Genomic DNA, 21155 nt, shown 5'->3' on the forward strand with positions numbered 1-21155 from the left:
GTGCCCTGAGACTGGTACCAGGGGACCAAGGAAGTGACCCCTCAACACTCGGGGTGGACACTGGGGCCTGTGGAGGTCATAGTACTGAGGCCAGTCACCTCTGGCTGCACCAGACCAGTAAAAACAGTGGCAACCCCACATGCGTCAGAGTAGACCTGCACTCCATAGGGTTTTCAATGGCTGTGATCTTTTGGAAATGGATCACCAGGGCTTTCTTCCACAATACCTCTGAGTGGGTTCGAACCGCCAACATTTTGGTTAGCAGTCAAGCACTTAACCATTTGTGCCAATCCTAAAATGTTGCCTGGGGTGTGCCAGGGTGAGGAAAAAGCTAGGAGGTGTGTGGAGCACGTGGCAGGGAGTCGTCCCTCCATGTACATTAACTAACCATTGAGAACAGGATTTAAACAGGATGGGAGCTTGGGCCCCACCCTCAGGGTGGAACTCAGGCAGTTACCTTTTTTTACGGGATTTGGAGGGAGCTTGGGAAAAAAATATTTTTGGGGGGGAAAGGACTAATTTTTACTTTTCACTTCATCTCCTTATGGTTTCTTTGCACTGTTTATTCTATGAGCACTTAAAAAAAAAAGAGCTTAGTTTAAGAATAAACCAAAAAACTAAACTCATTGCCACGAAGTTGATTCTGACTCACAGAGACCCTATAGGACAGAGTAGAACAGCTCCACAGAGTTTCCAAGGAGTGGCTGGTGGATTTGAACTGCCAACATTTTGGTTCACCATTGTTCTTAACCACTGCACCACCAGGGTATCTCCTGGGTTTGGAAACCCCTTGCTAGAAGATGCCAGGCTGGGTGGGGAAGCGGAAGCACAGCTCCCTGGGAGGGGCAGACGGAGACCGCGGGTGGGCGCAGCCCCTCTTGGGAGCTGCCGGAAGTCATCCAGGAGTGCCAGCAGGAGCGGCTTAGAGCATGTTGCCAAATAGTCAGCACCCAGACCCCCCGGGGGCACCTTGAGCAGCAAACAAAGAAATCTGCTAAAAGAAGCTTGCTCCGCTTCTGCTGTTGGGAGAACACGGGCTGGCAGCTGGCACACTTCTTGGAGGAGGTTGCCCTGATAACCTCCCCACCCCATGCTGCTCTCCCACCTAGTCCCAGACCACCTTCCTCCCAGGAAGTCAAGTATTTGTCCGCCATAGCCCAGAGTCTGCCTACGCTGCTCAGAAATGCTTAGTCACAGTCCACACAGGGACGATGCCCCTCCCACGCTCCCCATATACTTTTGTCTCTCTCTGTGAAAGGGTGCTGAAGGAGCAGGGCGTGTGTGTGTGTGTGTATGTGTGTATGCACGCGCGTTTGCGTGTGTGCGTGTTTCTGAATATATGGTGAACTAACCTAAGATCCCCAGCATAGAGGGAGGACCTCGTTTCCTGACTCTCCGTCCTCTTGGGGGCAACCTCAACATGTCACCCCAAGTCGTGGCACTAGCCCTGTCCCCAGTGTATCTCAGGGATTGCGCCATCTCCCTTGATCACTGGAGACAAAGAACAGAGAGGGTGCCAGCCTGCCACTGGTCACATACCAACAGCAAGGCCAGTCCACATATCTGGGCACATGGCAGCCCTACTGCCAGCCTCCCTGTCCTCGCTGAGCTCCCTGCCCCTGGCCCTGGCTCTGTACCTTCCACAGGTCTCACCCTTCCATGCCAGCCTTTCACTTGCTCCCCAAGCACCCTCTGGAGGTTGAGCGTGCATCACACTAGGGCCCCGGGCTTTCAAAGACCCTTTCCTCCTCGGCCCCCTCTGCTGAGTCTCTTCTCCCTGCGGGGAGTGTGGTAACCAGGAGAGAGTGCTGAGCTCCCAGCAAGACGGAGCCAGAGAGATGAAGAGCAGCAACGAGGTGCCTGTGGGGAGGCCTATGGGAACAGTGTGAACACTTTGTCCCAGCCACAGCGCAGGGCCTTTGTGAACCCCACACCTGCTGGGCCCTGGGCCAGACACAGCTGCAGTCTGTGCCAGGCAGGGCTCAGCATGGGGTCATCAAACACCTGGCCACGATGCCAGTCTCTCACACAACATCTCCCACACTGCATAGGCCACGGGCTGCAGGGTCCCACACCTGTACCCACCTCACATAACAGAATCCCCTCCACTACCAGGCAGTCCCCAAGACTGCTTATACACCATTAAGGGCACGGGATCGGGATCAGTAAGGAGAGCTCCCTCCAACACACTGGTGTGCCCACCACCATTACCACCCTAAGCCAAAACCAAACGAGTTGCCTTCGTGTCGACTCCACCTTATGAAGACCCCAAATGTGGCAGAGTTGAACTGTGCTCCACAGGGTTTTCAGGGGCTGAATTTCCAGAAGTAGACTATCAGGACTTTCTTTTGAGGCCCCCCTGTGTGGACTCAAACCCCTTCCCTTTTGGTTAGCAGCTGAGGGTGCTAACTGTTTGCACTACCCAGGGACTTGGGACACTCCTTTACCATGCTAACCACACGCGAATGGCAAAAAGCAAGTCACAGAGCAGGCTTCCCAAACTCTAATGTGTATATGAATCACCTGGCCTCTTGTTACAAAACAGATTCTGATTCCTTCAATCTGGAGTGGGGCTCAAGAATTTGTGTTTCCAACAATCTTTCCCAAGGCTGCTGGTCACTTCCAACATTTCCAACACCTGAGGACAGTAATCGTCCCGCTTTTCTGCATATTAGAATTACTTGGGGATCTTTTCCAAAACCCAGGTCATAACTCAGACTAATTAAATCATCATCTTTTGGAATAGGACACAGGGATCCGTAGTTTGTGAAGCTCCCCAGGCGATTCCAGTGGGCAGACAGGTTTGGGACCACTGTCCTAGGAGGTATTTAGGGGCCAGAGGATGGACTGCCACAGTCGAAGCACAGCCCACCTGGAACTTATTGAACACTTATTGAGCACTTGGTATGTGCCAGAAGTCCCTGGGTGGCACAAAGAGTTTACACTTGGCTGGTAACCAAAAGGTTGACAGTTCATACCCACCCAGCAGCACCACAGAAGAAAAGTCCTGGTGATCTGCTTCCATAAAGATTATAGCCAAGAAAGCCTTATGGAGCAGTTCTACCCTGTAACACGTGGGGTCGCCATAGTCCAAACCAGTTTCACAGCACAAGACAACAACAACAATGGATTGAATTTTGTCCCCTAAAAAGACATATTTAAGTCCCAGCTCCTAGGACCTGTGAACCCAACAGTACCATGGAAGAAAGGCCTGGCAACCTGCTTCCATAAAGATTACAGCCAAGAAAACCCAATGGAGCAGTTCTACTCTGTAACACATGGGGTTGCCATGAGTCCGAATCAACTCTACACAATGGGTTTGGCTTTGTTGGTTCGGGTATGTGTTGGGCGCTGTCCTGGGTCCTGGAGTTAACAGTGAATGAGACAGCCTACCCTCTTGGAGCTTATAATCAAGAGGGCAGATAGATGTTAAACAAGTAACCAAATCAGTAAATAGGACTGAGTCTAGATTGGGGGAAAGCCGTGAAGGAAATAAACACAGTAATGAGAGAGAGAAAATGGGGGAGTCCACCTCAGATTGGGGAGGCTCAGGAAAGGCCTCTCAAAGGATGTGACATTTGAGCTGAGACCTGAAGGTTGGTAAAGAGCCAGCCGTGTAAAGAACCAGGTAGAGGCATTCCAGCAGAGAAATGGCACGTGCGGAGGTCTAGAGGTGAGAGATGAAGGAGAGTACCAGAAGAGCGGGGAAAGGAAGTCCCTTCTTGCACCTTAGCCTTCACCTGGGTGGGCCAGAGAGCTTGGCCTGCCTGGGGGAGGCTGTGGCCTCCAGCCTAGATCCCCTGAGAAAGGAAAAGGAAGGGGTTTGTTCTCAAAGTATCCCACAGGGTGGAGAAAGGGGTGAAGGGAAGGAGAGCCAGACAGTGCGTGGGGCATGGTTCAGCCACCTACCTCTGGCTGAGAGCTTCTTGGTGTTGATGATCTTGGCAGCATACTCCTGGCCGGCCAGCACCTTCACACACCTGCGAACCACCGAGAAGGCGCCCCTAGGAGACAGAGAAGATGACAAAGGTAAGGGAGGGACCAAAAGCTTCGTCCCTGGGAGATGCCAGAGTTCACGCAGCTGCACCCTGCTAGAGGACCTCCATCAGGGCTGCTCAAGCTCAGGGCTTGCTCAACTCATGGAGACGCAGGAGAGCCCCAGAAGAACCACTGGTAGTGGGAGAAGCCTGGCCTCACGTGAGATGAGTCTTTCAGAGTTGTAACAAGTTAGGCTCACCAGGTTGTGAAATATTAGAATCATGCAGTGTTAGAACCACATAATCTAGGTTCCTGAAAGTTTTTAGTTTTTCACTTTTTGAAGAAGCAACACATCGCCACGGTCCAAAATTCAAAAGATCCAAAAGTGTAGATGGTGAAAAGATGTCCTCCCTCTTGCGTCAGTGCCCCAGTCTCCCAGTTCCCCTCCCCAGAGACAGCCCCTATTACCAGTTCCTTGAGCATCTCTCCAGATATTCCCCACACACAAATGGGACCGGATCTTTGCACCTTCCTTTCTTCAGTGAATCATGTATCTTGGAGATCCTCCTTCCATATCATGATACAAGAGCTCCTCATTATATAGTATTTAACTGTACAGCTATCCTATAATTTACCTAGCCAGTCCCCTACTGATGGGCAATTAAAACACATTGCCATTGAGTTGATCCTGACTGATAATGATCCTATAAGAAGAGTAGAGCTGCCCCATAGGAGTTTCAAGGCTGTAAATCTTTACCGAAGCAGGCTACCACATCTTTCTTCTGAGGCTAGTGAGTTCAAACCGCTGACACTTTGGTTAGCAGCCGAGCACTTCACCACTGCACCAGCGGGGCTCCTTTGATGGGCAATTAGGTTAGTTCAAATCTGTAGCTATTACAGTGCTGCAATAACTAACCTCACCCTATACACGTGTCATTTCCCAGGTGTGTGAGTATCTATGAGATAAATTTCTAGAGCTGAGGTTGTTTGGCCCAAAGTTAAGTAACTTTAACAGATACTACGAGATCGTCCACCTCAGAGTTTATACCAACATGCATCCCCATTCATATGTGAAGGGACCTATTTCCTCTACCCTTGTCAACGCAATGTGCTATCAGACCTTTTTATTTTGCCAGTGAGATAGGTGGAAATGAAAACTCAGTGCAGATTTAACTTGTAATCCTCATGTTAAGAGTCAGGCTGAGTGTCCTTCAGATGTTTCAGGGACTCCTGGAATTTTATCCTTAAAGTACTCGTGCCTGGAACAGAACTTGGAGCGAGGGCTGTGAGTTTAAATGCTGACAGGAGAAACATATTGTTGCCATGTAGAATGTGCCCCATTTGCCAGATCATTCAATTTGTCAAGAGAAGCCAGAAATTTGGATATTTATGTGAAAGTTATCAATTTTTAAATAAAAATACTGACCCTTTATTCCCAAAAAGCTTCCATATGGTATCAGGCCAAGCAAAACTGGTCTGAGGGCTAGGTCTGGAGTCTAGGCATCATTTCGTACCCTTTATCACAAACGTCCTGTGGTCCAACCCCTTCACTCCACAGAGGGGATCCCTGAGGGGCCAGAAGCTGGCCATACTCCCCAACATTACCACCCTTGTTGTCCTTAGCTGCCATCAAGTCAATTCTGACTCACGGTGGCCCCATGGCAGGTTTTCAAGGCTGTGACTTTTTGGAAGAAGATCAGCAGGCTTGTCTTCTGAGACTCCTCTGGGTGGGTTTAAACCACCAACCTTTCCGCTAGCAGTTGAGTGCTTAACCGTTTGCCATTTGTACCACCCAGGGACTTATTGGAGCCTGGTGCATAATGGCAAAGAGCTTGGCTGCTAACCAAAAGGTTGGCAAGTTCAAATCCACCAGCCGCTCTCTTCCCCTATGGGGAAGTTCTACTGTCTCCTACAGGGTCACTGTGAGTTGGATTCAGTTCAATGGCAATGAGTTTGGTTTGGGTCTAGGGACTCATTACCGCCTTAACCATATGCTAAAGTATCCACTCGATGGCAATGGGTTCTGGATAGTCTCCCGAGCAGGCTTCCTAAACTTTAGTGAGCATGCAAATTACCTGAGTATCTTGTTACAAAGCAGATTCTAATTAGTTAGGTATGGAGTGGAGCCGAAGATCATCAACTCAAGTGTAGCTCAGTGTAGATTGCTCAAGGTCACACAGCAAGCTGCAAACAGAACTGTCTCTAGAACTCAGATCGCCTCACTCCCAGCTTCCTGACCTGGGAGCCTACCACTTCCTGGCATGCTAGGCCACGCCCAGGTTCTTGATGTGGCCACATCCCATCCTATTCTCTAAATTTGGATCCCCACCCTAAGTTTACGGGTAGGTTCAAGCCACAGAAATCAAGGTGACAGGAGCAAAGGAGTGAGGGGAAGGTGCTGGCACCAGGGAAGGCTGCAGGCTGGCACTGATGCCTGCTCTGCATACACCCCTGGGCATATCACCAGCTTCATGTCTGGGCAGTACAAAGTGAGCGGCCAGGAAGCTGTGGAGAAGGATGAGGAAGAAAGAGCCAGGATGGGGATTTTCAGAGGGAGGCAGGAGTCTAGCCTTGTGTGCCATCAAGTATATTCCAACTCATAGCAACAGCATGTGACAGAGTGGAACTGACCCATAGGGTTTCCTAATCTATAATCTTTATGGGAGCAGGTTGCCAGGGCTTTTATCCCTCAGAGCCACTGGTGGGTTTGAATCACTAACTTTCTGGTTAGCTGCCAAGTACTTAACTATTGCACCACCAGGGCTCCTTGGAATGTGGGCAAAAGACCAGGAATATGATCCACTAGGAAAGGTGGAGTCAGCTGGAATTCATTTTAACACTCTCCAGGTGAGTTTTTCGTAGCCAGCTCGGCACTGTCCTGTCTGCCTCCTGGGGAACTCCTGCTAGAGTCCTGCCTCCCGCTGGAAATCATCACTGAGGGGGCTATCCCTTGGGGCTCTATCCTGGAGGGCTCAGCAGGTCCCACAAACCTGGGCTCTGCCCCCAGGGAGCTGAGGGCCTAAGAGCCAGATCTCTAAAACAAGAGAAGCCTAACTTGCTGAACTTCCTCCTGAGAACACAGCACTGAGCTTTTGTGAAAAGCAGTTTCTTAAGTAGGGGCCCATGCAAGAGGTGGTGGGGCTACAGGTGTCCCTGAACCCTGAATGAATCTGGGCACCTGAGTGAGGTATGCACATTGTTTCCCAGATGAGGATGCACAGCTTTTATCAGACTCTCCAGGAGGCGGGGGTGGGGGGTGGGGGGTGGGGGTGGCTTTGACAGAAATCATTTCAGAACTGTCGATCCAGAGGGTGTCAGCCCCTTGCATCCCCAAAGGCTTTCTCCCCCCAAATACACATTCACACTGAGCTTCTTCTTGAACTTCAAAGCATCCCTGAGATGTTGGAATGATGAGCTCCCATCTAACAGATCAGGAAACTGAGGCCTCAAGTGAGCAGGTACACAACTAGTGAGGCCAAGAAGAGAATCCAGGTCGCCTGCACTTTTTCTTCTGACTCTACCAAAGGCAGGAGACTGTGGTCCTCAAAAGCAAGGGCTCTGGTGTCACAAAGACCTGCGTCTGATCCTTGCCAGCCCCTTACTAGCTATGTGACATTGAACAAGGTGCTTTGCCTCTCTGAACCTGTTTCTTCCCATGTAAAAATGGGGCGATAATGACATCTACCTCCTGGGTTTGTTGGGAGATTAAGTAAGGTGATGAATGCAGAATGCTTGGCACAGTGCCAGGCTCATAGTCAAAGCATAAGAGGACACGGTGGGGTGGGGTGGAGTAGGAGTGGGGCCGGATGGGGCAAGGAAATGGCTAGGCCAGGGAGTGCCTCTTTCTCCCTGTGCAGCCTCAGGTTAGGTTGCTGCCTCTCTCTGGGCCTCCGCCCACAAGTGGGAAGATTCATCCCTGCCTGCCACAGGTGGTAGGGTAGGGAGATCGGGGCAGAGGAGAGGCAGATGGCAAAAACAGGAGTGGGGGCAGCAGAGCTTGCAGCCCTAACTTCCTCTCTTTTTTTATCTTCTGTTTTAAAAAGGCCTATTTTTGCACACTTGTCCTGTGTGAGCGAGTGGCCACAGCCCAGGAGCCTTGGCAAACAAGACCCAGCCCACCCCTCCTGTGGCCCTGAGCTTAGCAGGTGGCCAGCAGATAGGTGGGCAGGTGAGAATTTGGGAACAGGACAGGGCAGTGGCATGAGGAAGTGTCCAGGGGCCACGGAAAGGAAGGGGTGAGGCCTGGGCGTGAGGGCTCTGTGTGAGGAGGGATGCCTGTGGGCAGGTCCTGGGAGTATCCTTGGGTGTGATAGTAGGGGCCTTGTGTCTGTCCGTAGGTGTGTTGGCCGCCTGGTATGTGACACTGTGAGGCTTGGGGGGTGACGAAGCACATGTGCGTCACCCTGGGTAGGAAGTGCACATCCATGTGAGCCAGAGGGTCAGAGAATGTGGACAGTGAGAGGCGTGTGTGTGGAGAGACAGACAGACAGACACTGGAGGGGCTGAATCTGAGATCTCAGCCCTGCTGGGAGGCCTGGGCAGGGATCTACCCCAAAGTAGGCCTCAGTTTCTTCATCTGCAATGTGGGGACTAGGAAAGAGGCTTAATAGTATAGAGGTTTTCCTAGCTTACTGTTGGATATCAGCGCTGTCCAATAGAACTTTCTGCGACGATGGAAATATTCTCTGTGTTGTCCAACATGGCAGCCACTAGCCACATTTGACTATTAAAAAACAACAACAAAAAACTCCAGTTGCCCGTTGAGTTGATTCTAACTCATGGAAACCCCATGTGTTACGGAGTAGAACTGCACCATAGGGTTTTCATGGGTGTGACCTTTCAAAAGCAGATCACAAAGCCTTTCTTCTGTGGCACCTCTGGATGGATTTGAACGGCCAACCTTTTGATTAGCAGCTGAGTGCTTGACCATTTGCACCACCCAGGGGCTCCACACAAGGCTACAGAGCACTCAAAATGCAGCTGGTGGAACTGAAGACCTGAGTGATTGACTTTATTTGATTTAAATTTAAAGAGCTGTTTGTGGCTCCAAAAAAAAAAAAAAAAAAGAGCCAAACCGATTGCGATAGAGTCAATTCTGACTCATAGTGACCCTATAGGACAGAGTAAAACAGCCCCATAGGGTTTCCAAGGAGCGGCTGGTGGACTCGAACCACCGACCTCTTGGTTAGCAGCCAAACTCTTAACCAACCACTAAACCACCAAGGTATGGGATAGCGCAATTCTACGTGCATAATGGAACAAGCACTCCTACATCAGACTAGCGTTCAGATCCTGGTTCAGCCACTTGCTACAAGTTACCCCAGGAAGCCTGTTTCCTCGCCTGTAAAATACAGATAATAATAGTACCCACCTGGTGCAGTCGTTTCAGGGATTCAAAGAGATAATAAGGTACGCGAGGGGTTCTGCACAGCCCCTGGAGCGTAGTAAATGCTCGCGAAACGACGCCTTTTGTAGGCATCGTTGTCTACGACTCAATGTGAACAGCTGGCATCCTCAGAAACAAAATGGACCTGGTTTGCCAAGCTCAGGAATGAGGCAAGCCAGGAGAGAGGGTGCGCCGTGCCATGGAGAAGAGAGGAGGGGGCTGCTCCCCGGCTGGGCAGCCTACCCCTGAGGTGTGAGCCGGCATGAGTGTGAGCACCAAGTGTGAACTTGCAGTTCGAGGCCAAGCCCAGAACTCTAACAGCCAGAGAGGGCAGGGTGATAGTGGGTCTAGGTGGCTGAGAATGTGGAAACGTGCTAATGGCCCGTGAAAAGCAAGATTCACGCTGGGAAATTGCTTTCTGGCTGCCTGGCAGGTTTGGTGTCCTAGGAGTTGCTGGCTGCCAGCCCACAGGGGGCCACCATCCTCTCTAGCCTGGCACACCTTGTGGTACTGACACACAGCCTGGTGCTTCACACAGAGCACAGCATGGGGAGTCAGAAGACCTGGGTGCTCACCCAGCTTGGCTGTTGGCTTGCTTATCCTCCTGGGCCTCAGTTTCCCCATTTGAAAGATGACTCGAGGAGCGCTAGCCCCATTTCCGCCTGAGGCCATTTGTGAGAGATCCCTGCTGAGTAAGAATGAGAAGAGATTCCTGCTATCCAAGATCAGTTACAGCCAACTGCCTTTTTTCCACTAGGAAAAGCCCCCCCACCCTGACCCTGAGCAGCGAAGAGCCCAGGGCATGCCTATGAGTGCCAGTAGACAAAGCATGGTTTACTGTGACCTTCTGGAGATAGCAAGTTCACTGAACCCTCCCTCTCCTCCTTGGGGGTCTGATGCTCTGGGATCCCCACAGTTCTCCACAGGCTTTAGGGTTTTCCCTTATTGGCTGCTTCCTCCAACACACCCAGGTTTTCCTCACTCTGGAAAAATAAAAACCCCTCCCCACCAAAAGAAAAACAACCAAGAACCTTTCTTTCTTTCGACCCAGCAGCCTGGGCTCCTTTCTCCCTCCTTCCTTCTTTGCTGCCAAACTTCTAGAACAAGTGTCCGACATCCCCTGCCTCCTCTTCTCACCTCCCACACTCCATGAACCCGCTACAATCTGGCTTCCGCCCCCGGGGCTCCATGGAATTGTTTGTGCCTGCTCCGCCACCTCCACCTCCCTGGGGCCTAATCTGCCTTGCTAGCCCCAAACCAGGTGGCATTTGGCCCCAATGACCACCCAGCCTTGAGATTCATCCTCCCTTTGGTTTCTGGGCCCTCCCTGCCATCCCCGCCTTGCTGACAGTGCTTTTACTGTCTCATCTGCCTCCACAAATATCACTGCTCCCTCAGCTCCTGTCAGCCTTGTTCTTTGTCTACACATTCTTCTGCCACTTCCTCCTCATCCCGTTTACCAGGAGCCATTAACTGGGATCTCTGGAAGACCCTGGACATTCATATACCCACCTAAAATTTTATTAAAATTACTCTGGGCAGAGGGTACATCTTTTTCACCAGCCTCAGAAAGGAGTCTGTGACCCTTGAAGTGTCAAAGCCATTGACCATCACCAACAACATTGAAATCTTGATCTACGGCCCCTCCTCTCTTCAGAACTCCAGTCCCTCATTTCTAGCAACTCACAGACTATCTTTCCTTGATGCTACATAGCAGGCACCTCATCACGAAAGCCCAGTCTCCTCCCAAATAGCTCCCACCTGGGTTAAGATACCTAAACATTCTGCCATTATCACCTCTAAGATGAGCCAGTGATTTTAGAAAGTTCCATGTCAAATGCAGATCTGTTACCTGGTCCATAATTCATCAGCCCAGGTTAGTTTATGAGATAACTCAACACAGAGCAAGACCCAGGGGAGAGTGGAGACCACGGCAGACAGGGTTAGAGCCGTGGTACCCAACATGGCTTTATGCGACTGTCCAGTCAACTGGCCTAATAACTGTTTTTAGAGTTACTGTTCCCCTCCCTAATTCAGTGGATAGTGCCTGAAGTCTTAAAAGCTTGTGAGAGGCCATCCGAGATACAATTGGTCTCTATTTGCCTGGAGCAGCAGAGGAAGAAGGAGGCCCAGGAAACAGAGATGGAAATACACTACAGGTCTAACTGCTGCCATGAAGTACTGTCTCCTTAGCCATGAGACCAGAAGAACTGGATGGTGCCTGGCTACCATTACTGAACGTTTTGATGAAGGAATCAGTAGCTGAATCCTGATTGAAAGGGGAAAAAACATGGTACAGAATTTCAAATTCTTACAGAATCCAGACTAACTAGATCTATTGAGAATGGAGGAACCCCTGAATCTATCACTCTGAGAAAACCTTCAAACCATGAACAGAAATATCCCCTGAAGCCATCTTTAAACAACTGTTTAGCTAAATTAATAAAGAATGTTTGCCATCACTATTGAATTCTTTCAAAGAATTATCTATATGAGGTCAAGTTGTCAACAGTAACTCCAAAGCATAGATGAGAAGTTTAGGGGGTAGTGAGTCCAAGTAAATGGTGGTAAAACAATGTGGGTAGAAATGGGGAGAATGGCAATACAACATGAAGAATGTAACCAATGTTATTGAATTGTTCATGTAGAAATTGATGAATGGATGTGTTCTGTTGTATGTATTTTTACCAAAAATTAAAAAAAAAAAAATTGTCAGCACCTAAGCAGCTTCACCTGAGAGGCCAAGTGGGGGTTACACATGGTTGCGTCAGAAGCTGGTATACCCAGTAATTTCTTACAGTTGAGGCCCACCCTCTCCCCATTCCACTGATAAAGAAATGGAGGCCAAGAGAGGGAGCTGGTTCAAAACTTAGAATCCAGGACTCCTGACTGTATCAATTGCTCTTTCCAATATCCCACATTCTCAGATCTGAGGGGACCCTAACTTGGGGTACACAGATGGGCCTTAGGGTAGGGGGATTGTTGGGAAATAATGTACCACATTCTGTGTGGTGAGGTGGGCGTGCGTTTTTCTGGGACAGTGGCCGTAGCTTACACGAAATGCTCTGAAGGGTCCTAGATTTCCCAAACATTTAAAAAGCTGGGGTCAGATTCGTTCAGAAACAAAAGAAAGAGCCTGCACTGGGTGTTTCTACAACACCCACCTCTGTTCACCATTTGGAGCCTAGCTTCCCCATCTATGAAATCAACTGATGAACCAGGTCAGGAATTTTCAAGCTCTCTCATTTTATTTACGTTTTCTGTTAAAGCAGTCAGGCCCTTTCTTTAAAACAAACAAAAAACAGCTATGCAGGTCCCCAAATAGCAAATAAATCAAAGGAGATAGGGGCTGGGGGCTGAGGAGCCCCTGTGCTTGGCTTTCCGCTCTTCCTCTCTGGCTCACCACAGCAGCTTGGCCCAGAGCGCGACAAACCACAGGATTTTACTGCCAGAAAGTTCGAGGACTTATTAGTGAACCCATACCTCCTCCCACCTGCGGCTGCAGCCACCCACTCCCAGACTCCAGAAGTTGTGCAGGGACGCAGTGTCTTCGAGCTGTCCCGCACACCCCTCCCTGCACCCCTCAAGCCTGTCCCATGCCAAGCCAGCAGAAGTCTCGTGGGGTACACAGAAGGCCTGGGAACCAGAAGATTCTGTTTGCCGTAGGGAACATTGAACCAACAGAAGTTCCAACATATTCCTTGTTTTGGCTGCGTATGGGTTGTCTTGAATGGTTGACAAAAAGAAAATTCTTCACAGCATTTGGAGACAGGGCCAGAGCATGGCAAAGCAGGGAAGACGCTTGAGGGGCAACTTTCTCCCTAGCCTCTGATGGACTTCTGGCCTGGCCCTGTCTAAAGGCTTTCAGGAGTCCCTGGGTGGTACAAACGATCACCTTGGAAGAGAGGCCTGGCAACCTGCTCCCAAAAGGTCACAGCATTGAAAACCCCACAGAGCGCAGTTCTACTCTGCACACGTGGACTCACCATGAGTCGGAATCAACTCGTCAGCAACTAGTTTGGATTTTTTCAGGTGTGTCAGGGAGAGAGACCCTAAGGAGTAAGACAGCCAAGCACTCAAGCAGAAAGAGGCTGGAGCACTCAGTTCACGTGTGTCACTGACTCATGGGACCATAGGCAAGGCCCTTACCTCTCTGGGCCTTATTCCCCAGACACAGCACTCTTTGCACTGATATTCTGAATCATATCCTGGCCCCTAAACCATTTCCCTGGAGCTCTAGTGGCACAGTGGTTAAGCACTCAGGCTGCTAACCAAAAGGATGGCAGTTTGAATCCACCAGCTACTCTTTGGAAACCCCGTGGGGGCAGTCCTATTCTACCCCATAGGGTTGGAATGACTCTATAATGGTAACGGTGTTTTTTTTTTTTTTTTTTTAAACCGTTTCCCACTTCATTCTTGCAGCAAAGTACCTTACTAGGCTGGGGGGAGGGGGGGTGCGTGCCAGGGAGGCCAATGGGTGGGACAAGGAGTGTGGATTTGCATCTCTGCTACCAGGGAGCTCGCTGTCTGTCTCCGGAGGCAGCATCAGTCCACGGGACAGGGGAGCCTTTCTGACTGTTAGGAAGTTCTTCCTTAAGAGCAGAAATCCACCTCCCCAGTAACTTTATGCATTCCCCCCAGCTCCGCCCTCCAGGGCCACACGGAGCAGTCTGTTCTCTGCTTTCCAGCCCCAGGATTTCCCTGCAGAGACGATGGGAGAGGGTACAGGCCCCCAGGTATCTTAACTCCTTGCTAAAATGCCCAGTTCCCCAGCCTCCCCTCACTTGATTTGGCTTCCAGACCTTTCCCACTGCATCCAGCCCCTCTCCTCTGGACAAGCTACAGGTTTTCGATATTCCTTCTAGGTCCCAGGCCTTCAGAACAGAGCAGGACAGAGAAGACTGGGACCCAGACCCCCTGGGGCTGGCATACTCCATCAAAATACACACCTCAGAGCCTCTGCCTGTGCTGTTCCCACTCTGAAAAACACTATTCCACCCTCTTCCCTCTGGTTAACTCTTATTTGGCCTCCAGTTCCTGATGTCACATCTTCAGGAAAGCCTTCCCTGCTACCTCCTCCACCCCAACTAGTCGAGGCCTCCTTGCAGTTCATAGCTCTATCTTTGTGGTTATGACTCTTATCCAGTTGCATTTAAATAATTTCTGAAGTGATTTAATTAATGCCTGCTTCCCCACTAGACCATGAGCCCCACGAGGGCAGTGACTACATAGGTCTTGCCTGTGGTACATGCTGGGCTCAGCCCAGGGCTGGGAACAAAGTATGTGCTCAGGAAATACTTGTTGAATGAGGCGAGAATCAAAGACATGCTTCTCCTTTGCATTATCTTAAGACACTAAGGCCCTCATCTTTCTCCAGCACAGAAAATCCCACTGGACTTTTAGTTCCTCCTGACACCTTGATGGACAGTCAGGCCCAATAAGGATCTAGTGCCTGGGCTGGGCCTCAGCAAGTTGGGACATACTTGCCTGGCATGACAGGTTCCCTACAGTCCCACAGAGAAGCTCTGAGAAGAATGTACCATGGGCAGCACGCATGCAGGAGAAGGTGCTCTGTGGCAAAAAGGGTTGCGCAGAGAGAGAGGAGAGACAGATGGACAGAGATAGAGACACACGGGGAGAAAGAAACAAAGAGAGACAGAGAGGGGCCAGAGAGACATAGAGAGGGAGAGAGACAGAGACCAGAGAGACAGAGAGCGCACAGCCAGAAGCCCCGCCTGCACCATACTGCTATCCTTGCCCTGGGAGGGTGGACTTGCGCTCTGTGTCCTGCCGGGGCCAACATGGGTGTGTGTCCACGTGCATGTGTGGGCCTGTGAGCTTGTGTGAGTGTGCATGTGTGTGCACACATATGTACATGTGCACTAGTAACTGGACGCAGGCATTGCATTTCAGGGCTCTGCCCCCGCCTGACTGAGAGGGCAGTGGGGTAGGGGGAGGCCTGGGTGGAGGTCGAGGCCCAGACTGCAGGGGTGCTGGAGCAGTGACTATCGCTGCCTGCTTGTGCTGGGAGCAGGAGGGAGGTAGGGAGGAAGGCTCTGGGAGTGTCAGAGTGTCTCAGCCTGTGTGGGGGCGGCTGCGTGGGGGCGGAGGGCTGCAGTGTGCACCAGAACATTTGCGCCTGCTGCTCCGGTAGCTCAGAGGAGGGAGGAAAGGCTGTCCTTCCCTGTCCCTGCCACCCCCTTCTTGAGAATCTGCCTCCCGCCCCCTCCCTTCCTATCCTTTGGTCCCAGGCCCAGCTTTGCCACCGACTCTCCCTATGACCTTGGGCAAATCACTTCTCTCTGGGCATTGTTTCTGCCATCTATGCAATGAGTACAGTCTCCCTGGGCCTTCCAGTTCTCATGTTCTGGGGTCTATAATTGCCCATGTGTGCCTTCCACAGAGGGAGGCTAGAAAGGGCAGCAACTCTAATGAGGCATTTCAAGCATCCACAAAAATACATGGTCCCCATTTTACAGATGTAAAGTTGAGGCACACAAAGAACACCCAGAGTGGCCCAGTTAATTAGAGCCAAAATCACGATTGGAAAAGAAACTCAGCTCAGAATACCCCAGCCACAAGGCCCCTGCCCGTCTGCCTTTGAAGTGAGCAAGAGAGATGTTCCCCGGGTACAGCTCCAGGAGTGCTGGATCTTCCAAACAATGCCTTCCCCCATACACTGCGGGACCTGGAGGCTTGGACCCGAATCTAAGTGCCACCATCCCCTGAGCTGGGCCCTCCACCTCTCCAAGCCTCAGTTTCAGCAGCAAGATGGGTGAGTAAGCCCTGCTTGTCTCCCCAAGAGGTGCGTTAATGGGTAGCAAAGTGCCTCGCAGGCCCCAGAGTGCCAGGTGGTTGTGAGAGGTTATTAGAAACGGAATAAACACTCATCACTGGGCTTTGGGGGGTGCAGTTACCCCCAAGTGTTCTCTCTCTCCAAGATGACATTGCCCTATCCTCCTAACAGCTCTGCCAGGGAGGGCCCGGATGGTTAAACCCATTTTACAGATGGTTAGGCTTGGGTCCTAAGCACCCAGGACCCTCTACCCCCAGAACAGGGAATGCCTCTGGGCCCAGAGCCCTCGCTAATCACCCAGTCCAGCCTGATGCAGAGCTGTGGAGGTAAGGGGGGCACGGGGCTCAGGGAGAGGGCATCCTTGAAGGAGCCAACTGTCTCTGCTCCCTCTGTCAACCTCTGGACCAACCAGGCCCCTGACACCCCTTCCCCCAGCCCGAGCCCCGCCTTCGAGCCAATTTCAGAACCCTGCCCCGCCTTCGAGCCAATTTCAGAACCCTGTTTCTAGAGAAAAAATAGTGGGCTGTGCTCTCTCCAGGCTCTCTCCCTCCTCTCAAGTAAAACCTTCTTCTGAGGCTCTTCCTTTAAGGTGCCAGTGATTACACAGGCTGCAGGCTGATTCTCTGCCTCCCTGACTGCCCCTGGGGTGGGATCCAAAGCCCAGAGAGAGTTGAAGGCTGGAGGAGGCCTCCTACTCCACCTTCTTGCCCCTGACCCTTTTCCCTGGGCCCTCCGGCACCTCCCCTGTCCCCCACCAGCATGCCTGCCTTTCTCAGAGATCCCACACTTCAGAGAAGGCCGGCTCTGGGCTGGGAGCTCTGCCTGGTGCCCAGGCCCATCCTGACCCCTGGAGCTGGTGGCACTGCAGCTGTCACCGAATAGGGCTCCTAGGGTTGGGTTCCCCTCCCATTCCCTAGGAGGGAGAAGGATAAGAATCAAGTGAGGAAGGAGTGAGCTAGTCTCTGAGTCCCAGGAGACAGCTCCACCCTAACCTGCTTGTTCCTGTTTTTGTTGTTATTACCCGCCTTCAAGTTGGCCCAACCCATGGCGACCTCAAGAACACAGAACAAAACATTGCCCGGTATTACACCAACCCCATGATTGGTTGTGGATCAAACCATTGTGCTCCATAGGGTTTTCGCGGGCTGATTTTCGGAAGTAGACTGCCAGACCTTTCTTCCTAGTCTGTTTTAGTTTGGAAACTTCTCTGAAGCTCAGCCTCATAGCAACACATAAGCCTCTGCTGACAGGCAAGTGGTGGCTATGCATGAGGTACACTGGCTGGGAACCAAACCAGTGTCTCCCACACGGAAGGCAGCATTCTACCGCTGACCCACCAGTGCCCCAAACCCTAACTCTCTAGGGCACCTGGAATCTGAAATCAAATTCCTGGTGTATTTGAATTCATACATCTCAGTGGGACTGGCAGTTCTTTTACCTTTAATTTAGTAGCACCTAGAGGCCCCATGAGCCCCCTGCCCAGGGCCCTGACTCTCGCCCATACCCACCACCTGGATGCCCGCCTGGGGGAGGAGAAGGAGAGCTCCTCTTACATCCATAGCCTACCCTGGGCTCCTTGAGGGCCTGAAGTCACAGGGCCAGGACTTGCTGGGCAGGGGGCCAAGAATCCCCTGAGAGGCATTGCCCCTCCTCTGCAGCTGAGCAGGGGGCCTGCTGAAGAAGGTCTAAAGGCTCCCGTGCCCCGTTTTAGGGCCAACCCAGCCGCCTCTGCCAGTCACCTGCCAGCCATCTGAAGTGGGCTTCTAAAACAGCTTCTGGGTGGTAACTGCAATGGCCTGGCTGGTAGGGACTATGGACCATCCGTGGAAGGATAGGACCCTATAGGCATCTTCATCATATGCCACAGAACAGGAGCCAGGCAACCCTGCCAGCCCAGGTGGACAGGGTTTGGTCAGCCTCCCTCTCCCAAGCTGGGCAAGCTGCAGATAAAAGGTAAACATCAGGCAGGCCCCATCTTCCCTCTTCAGTGCTGCCTAGCCTTTGAGGACAGCCACCATTACCCCAGCAGTGGTCCTTTAGTGAAGTCCCTCTGTCTGCCAGGCCTGACGCGACGTTTTCACATGCATCATCTCATTTAATCCTCACATGCGACCCTTTATTTGCTCCAGATTACAGCTGTAGGGAAACTGAGGGTCAGAGAAATGTGTGGTCTGCCCAGTGTCTCAGAGTTTATGGCTCATTAAGATGAACTCAAAGCCTGGCTTCAGAGCCGGTGTCCCTCATGCCATGCTGGATTTCTGCCCCTAACTGCCACCCTGGATGCTTGGACTGAAGCTGTTGTGCAGAGCAGGAGTCCATGGCCTCATCAGTGATGTGCCCTGGCCTTTTAAACCCGAACAACGAGAGGCGTGGAGCCTGGCCACCCACATCCCCTTTTCTCCAGTGTATGCATCCTTAACAGCCTTCTCGGTGTCCTGCAAGCTCCTGGCATTGCATACAGTATTTGGAGGCTTGTGCATTTTCCTGGGGAACATGGACTTAGACTTTTGTTGGATTCTTGGAGGAATATGTGACCTAAAAACAGTTAAGAGCACAGATTGTTCTGGAAGGACGAGATCTGCAATTGATTAGACAAGGCCCGGCCACGCCTGCCGTCCTTGGTTTTCCTGCCAGGGCCACGCCGGGGCTCCCTGTCCCCTGGAATTCTGCCCTTGCCTGGGTCCCTCAAGGAGCCCAGACAGGTAGTGGGGCTGAGAAGGCTCACAGGGCATCTTCCCTGCCGTGTCGCCCCCACAGAACCCTGTCTTCAATGATATCCCTCTCCTCTTGGGGCAAAACATTACTTTTCTTTTCACTTGGAGCGCCTGAGTCACATCTCAACTCCATTTCACTGTCTGTGTGACGCAGTCCTGCTGGAGCCAAGACTTGGCTGTACCCAAGAAAGGAGCTCCTGGTTAACCAGGGAATTCTTGGGTTCCATGTGGGCATTGAAAAGCAGCTGAAGAAGGGGTCCCTGACCTGGCCTATGGTTCAGGGAGCAGCCTCAGTCCTCCAAAGCAGCCCTAAACACTTTGTTCCTGTCTACCCCTCCCCAGCATAAAAACATACTCAGAAAGGCCGGAAGTCTGCAGACATGAGGGAACAGACATCTGCACACGGGTGTGTGTCCACATGAGGGAGCTTGTAGGTGTCAGGGTACTATGTGTGTGTATGCGTGTGTGTGTGTGTGTGTGCAGGCAGCCTACTTGTACACAGCCACAGACCCACCTCCCACACATATGCAGACACCCAGCATGAGCTCACACATGCCCACAACACCCACACTCCCACACAAGCCTGTGGTCCCAGGCCTCATACATGTGCATGCAAGTGCGTGCACACACACACATACACGTATGCCTTCCTGTGTGTGCACACCAGTCCTTACATGCACACACACGCATGTCCATTCCTGACAGGAACACAACTGTGCCCAAGCCTCACATCCACACAGACATGCACACCCTTACACAGATATATATTTGCATACCACCAAACCTCACACACATTTACCTACTGACATGCACACCTCCCCAACCTGCCATCCATGTGCACACACAGTGATGCGTGTTCACACTTTCGCTCCATGCAAACCAGCCAATGGCACCCCTTGTGACATGTGTACACATACCCGGGCAGGACACACTTGCGTTTCCAGGTCTTAGACATGAAGCACGCACTAGCACCTTCTACTGGTGCCCATGCACAAACACTTGCACACCCTCTCAGTGCACTCAATTACACCCCACAGCCAGTCCTTACACAACACCACACATCGACCCCCCTCAAAACACATGCTGTAGAGTTTACACCAGCACACACCTGCTGACAAGGTCCCTCTCTCCTGCACACCTGCTGCTACAGCAGGAACCAACCAGAGCATTGGAGCTCCTTTGCCCACAGGGCAAACTCCTCCTCTAAACTGCACCCCAGCCGTTGATCCATCCCAGGAACCTCCACAAAACTAGCTAGGGCATCCAGGATCCCTTCCCTGACACTCCACAGCCTACTGGGCTACCCCAAGGGGTTTCCTTCTGTCCTGGTCCTCCCACCCTTCTCTCTACCACCAGTCCTCAGCTCCAGGGCTGGCAACTTTGCCGAGGGACCAGAAATGATTCTACCTTTGTACCACTAGCCCCCTACAACAGCGGTGGCTCTCTAATTTGCCTGATGGTCCCCCTCCCCCCGCCACTGCTCCCACCACTAGGGAAACCTGGCCAGTCACTCAAATATTAACCCCTGCTGTACCCGTGCCCTCACTTCTAAAGGGTGGGAAGGGAGGGAGGGAGAGAAGGTGCTTACAGGGAGAGGTTGGTCACTCTGCACAGTCAGTGCAGGTGTGAAGTCAGGAAGCACTACCTGGGAGGTGGTGAACTTTCTGTCACTGGAGGTATCCAAGTTGAGGCCAGATGGCTACCTCAAGAGAAACGGGAGAAGGGATTCCAGCTTTGGATGCAGTTGACTGGTAAAACCCTTTCAACTCTGAGTTTCTAAGAGTCTGTGCGTGCCCAGGTCGCAAGTACTTGTAGGTTATATGCACCCGCATGCACGTCAACCCCTCACGCCGGCACACACAACCGCCTGGCTGGCCTTGGCACATCTGTTCACCCGCAAACGTGCCTGCGCGGGCTCTGGGCACTCTATGCACATGCAAGTGCCAGAGCGCAGGCATGCACGTGCACCGGGCACTGCAGGCACGCGCTCCCCTCCCGCGGCCCTGACCCCCTGCGCCCTCCAGGACTCCTGGAGGCGCAACTCACTTTCCCAGTTCCTCGAAGAGCTGGTACTCTTCCGTGAATCGGGTGCAGGTGATGGTGGCCATCCTGGTGCTGGGCGGGCAGGCGAGGTTCGGGGCCAGGCAACCAGGACTGAAGCACTGCCGCTCTGCTTCCGGAACTGGGAGCCACTCGCCTGCCCGTGCTGCCGAGTGCGAACTGAGAACGGGCTTGACTGACGAGCCCGGGGCTTCTGAGCAGGGCACTGTGGCTGCATGCA

At 51.9% G+C, this 21155-nt stretch overlaps 1 protein-coding gene across 1 annotated transcript in view; it reads right to left on the bottom strand.

Annotated features, from left to right (window-relative positions):
* The window catches only part of CAMK2A (calcium/calmodulin dependent protein kinase II alpha), a 75551-nt gene extending 54396 nt beyond the window's left edge, over positions 1-21155 (bottom strand). The window contains exons 1-2 of the mRNA XM_049874067.1: positions 20921-21155; positions 3910-4004 (exon numbers count right to left, since the gene is read on the bottom strand). Coding sequence (XP_049730024.1) covers positions 3910-4004; positions 20921-20982 — 157 coding nt within the window. The 5' untranslated portion in view covers positions 20983-21155. The remainder of the gene's footprint in view (positions 1-3909; positions 4005-20920) is intronic.

This window comes from Elephas maximus, chromosome 2 (genome assembly GCF_024166365.1).
Source record: "Elephas maximus indicus isolate mEleMax1 chromosome 2, mEleMax1 primary haplotype, whole genome shotgun sequence".
Lineage (NCBI taxonomy): Eukaryota > Metazoa > Chordata > Mammalia > Proboscidea > Elephantidae > Elephas > Elephas maximus.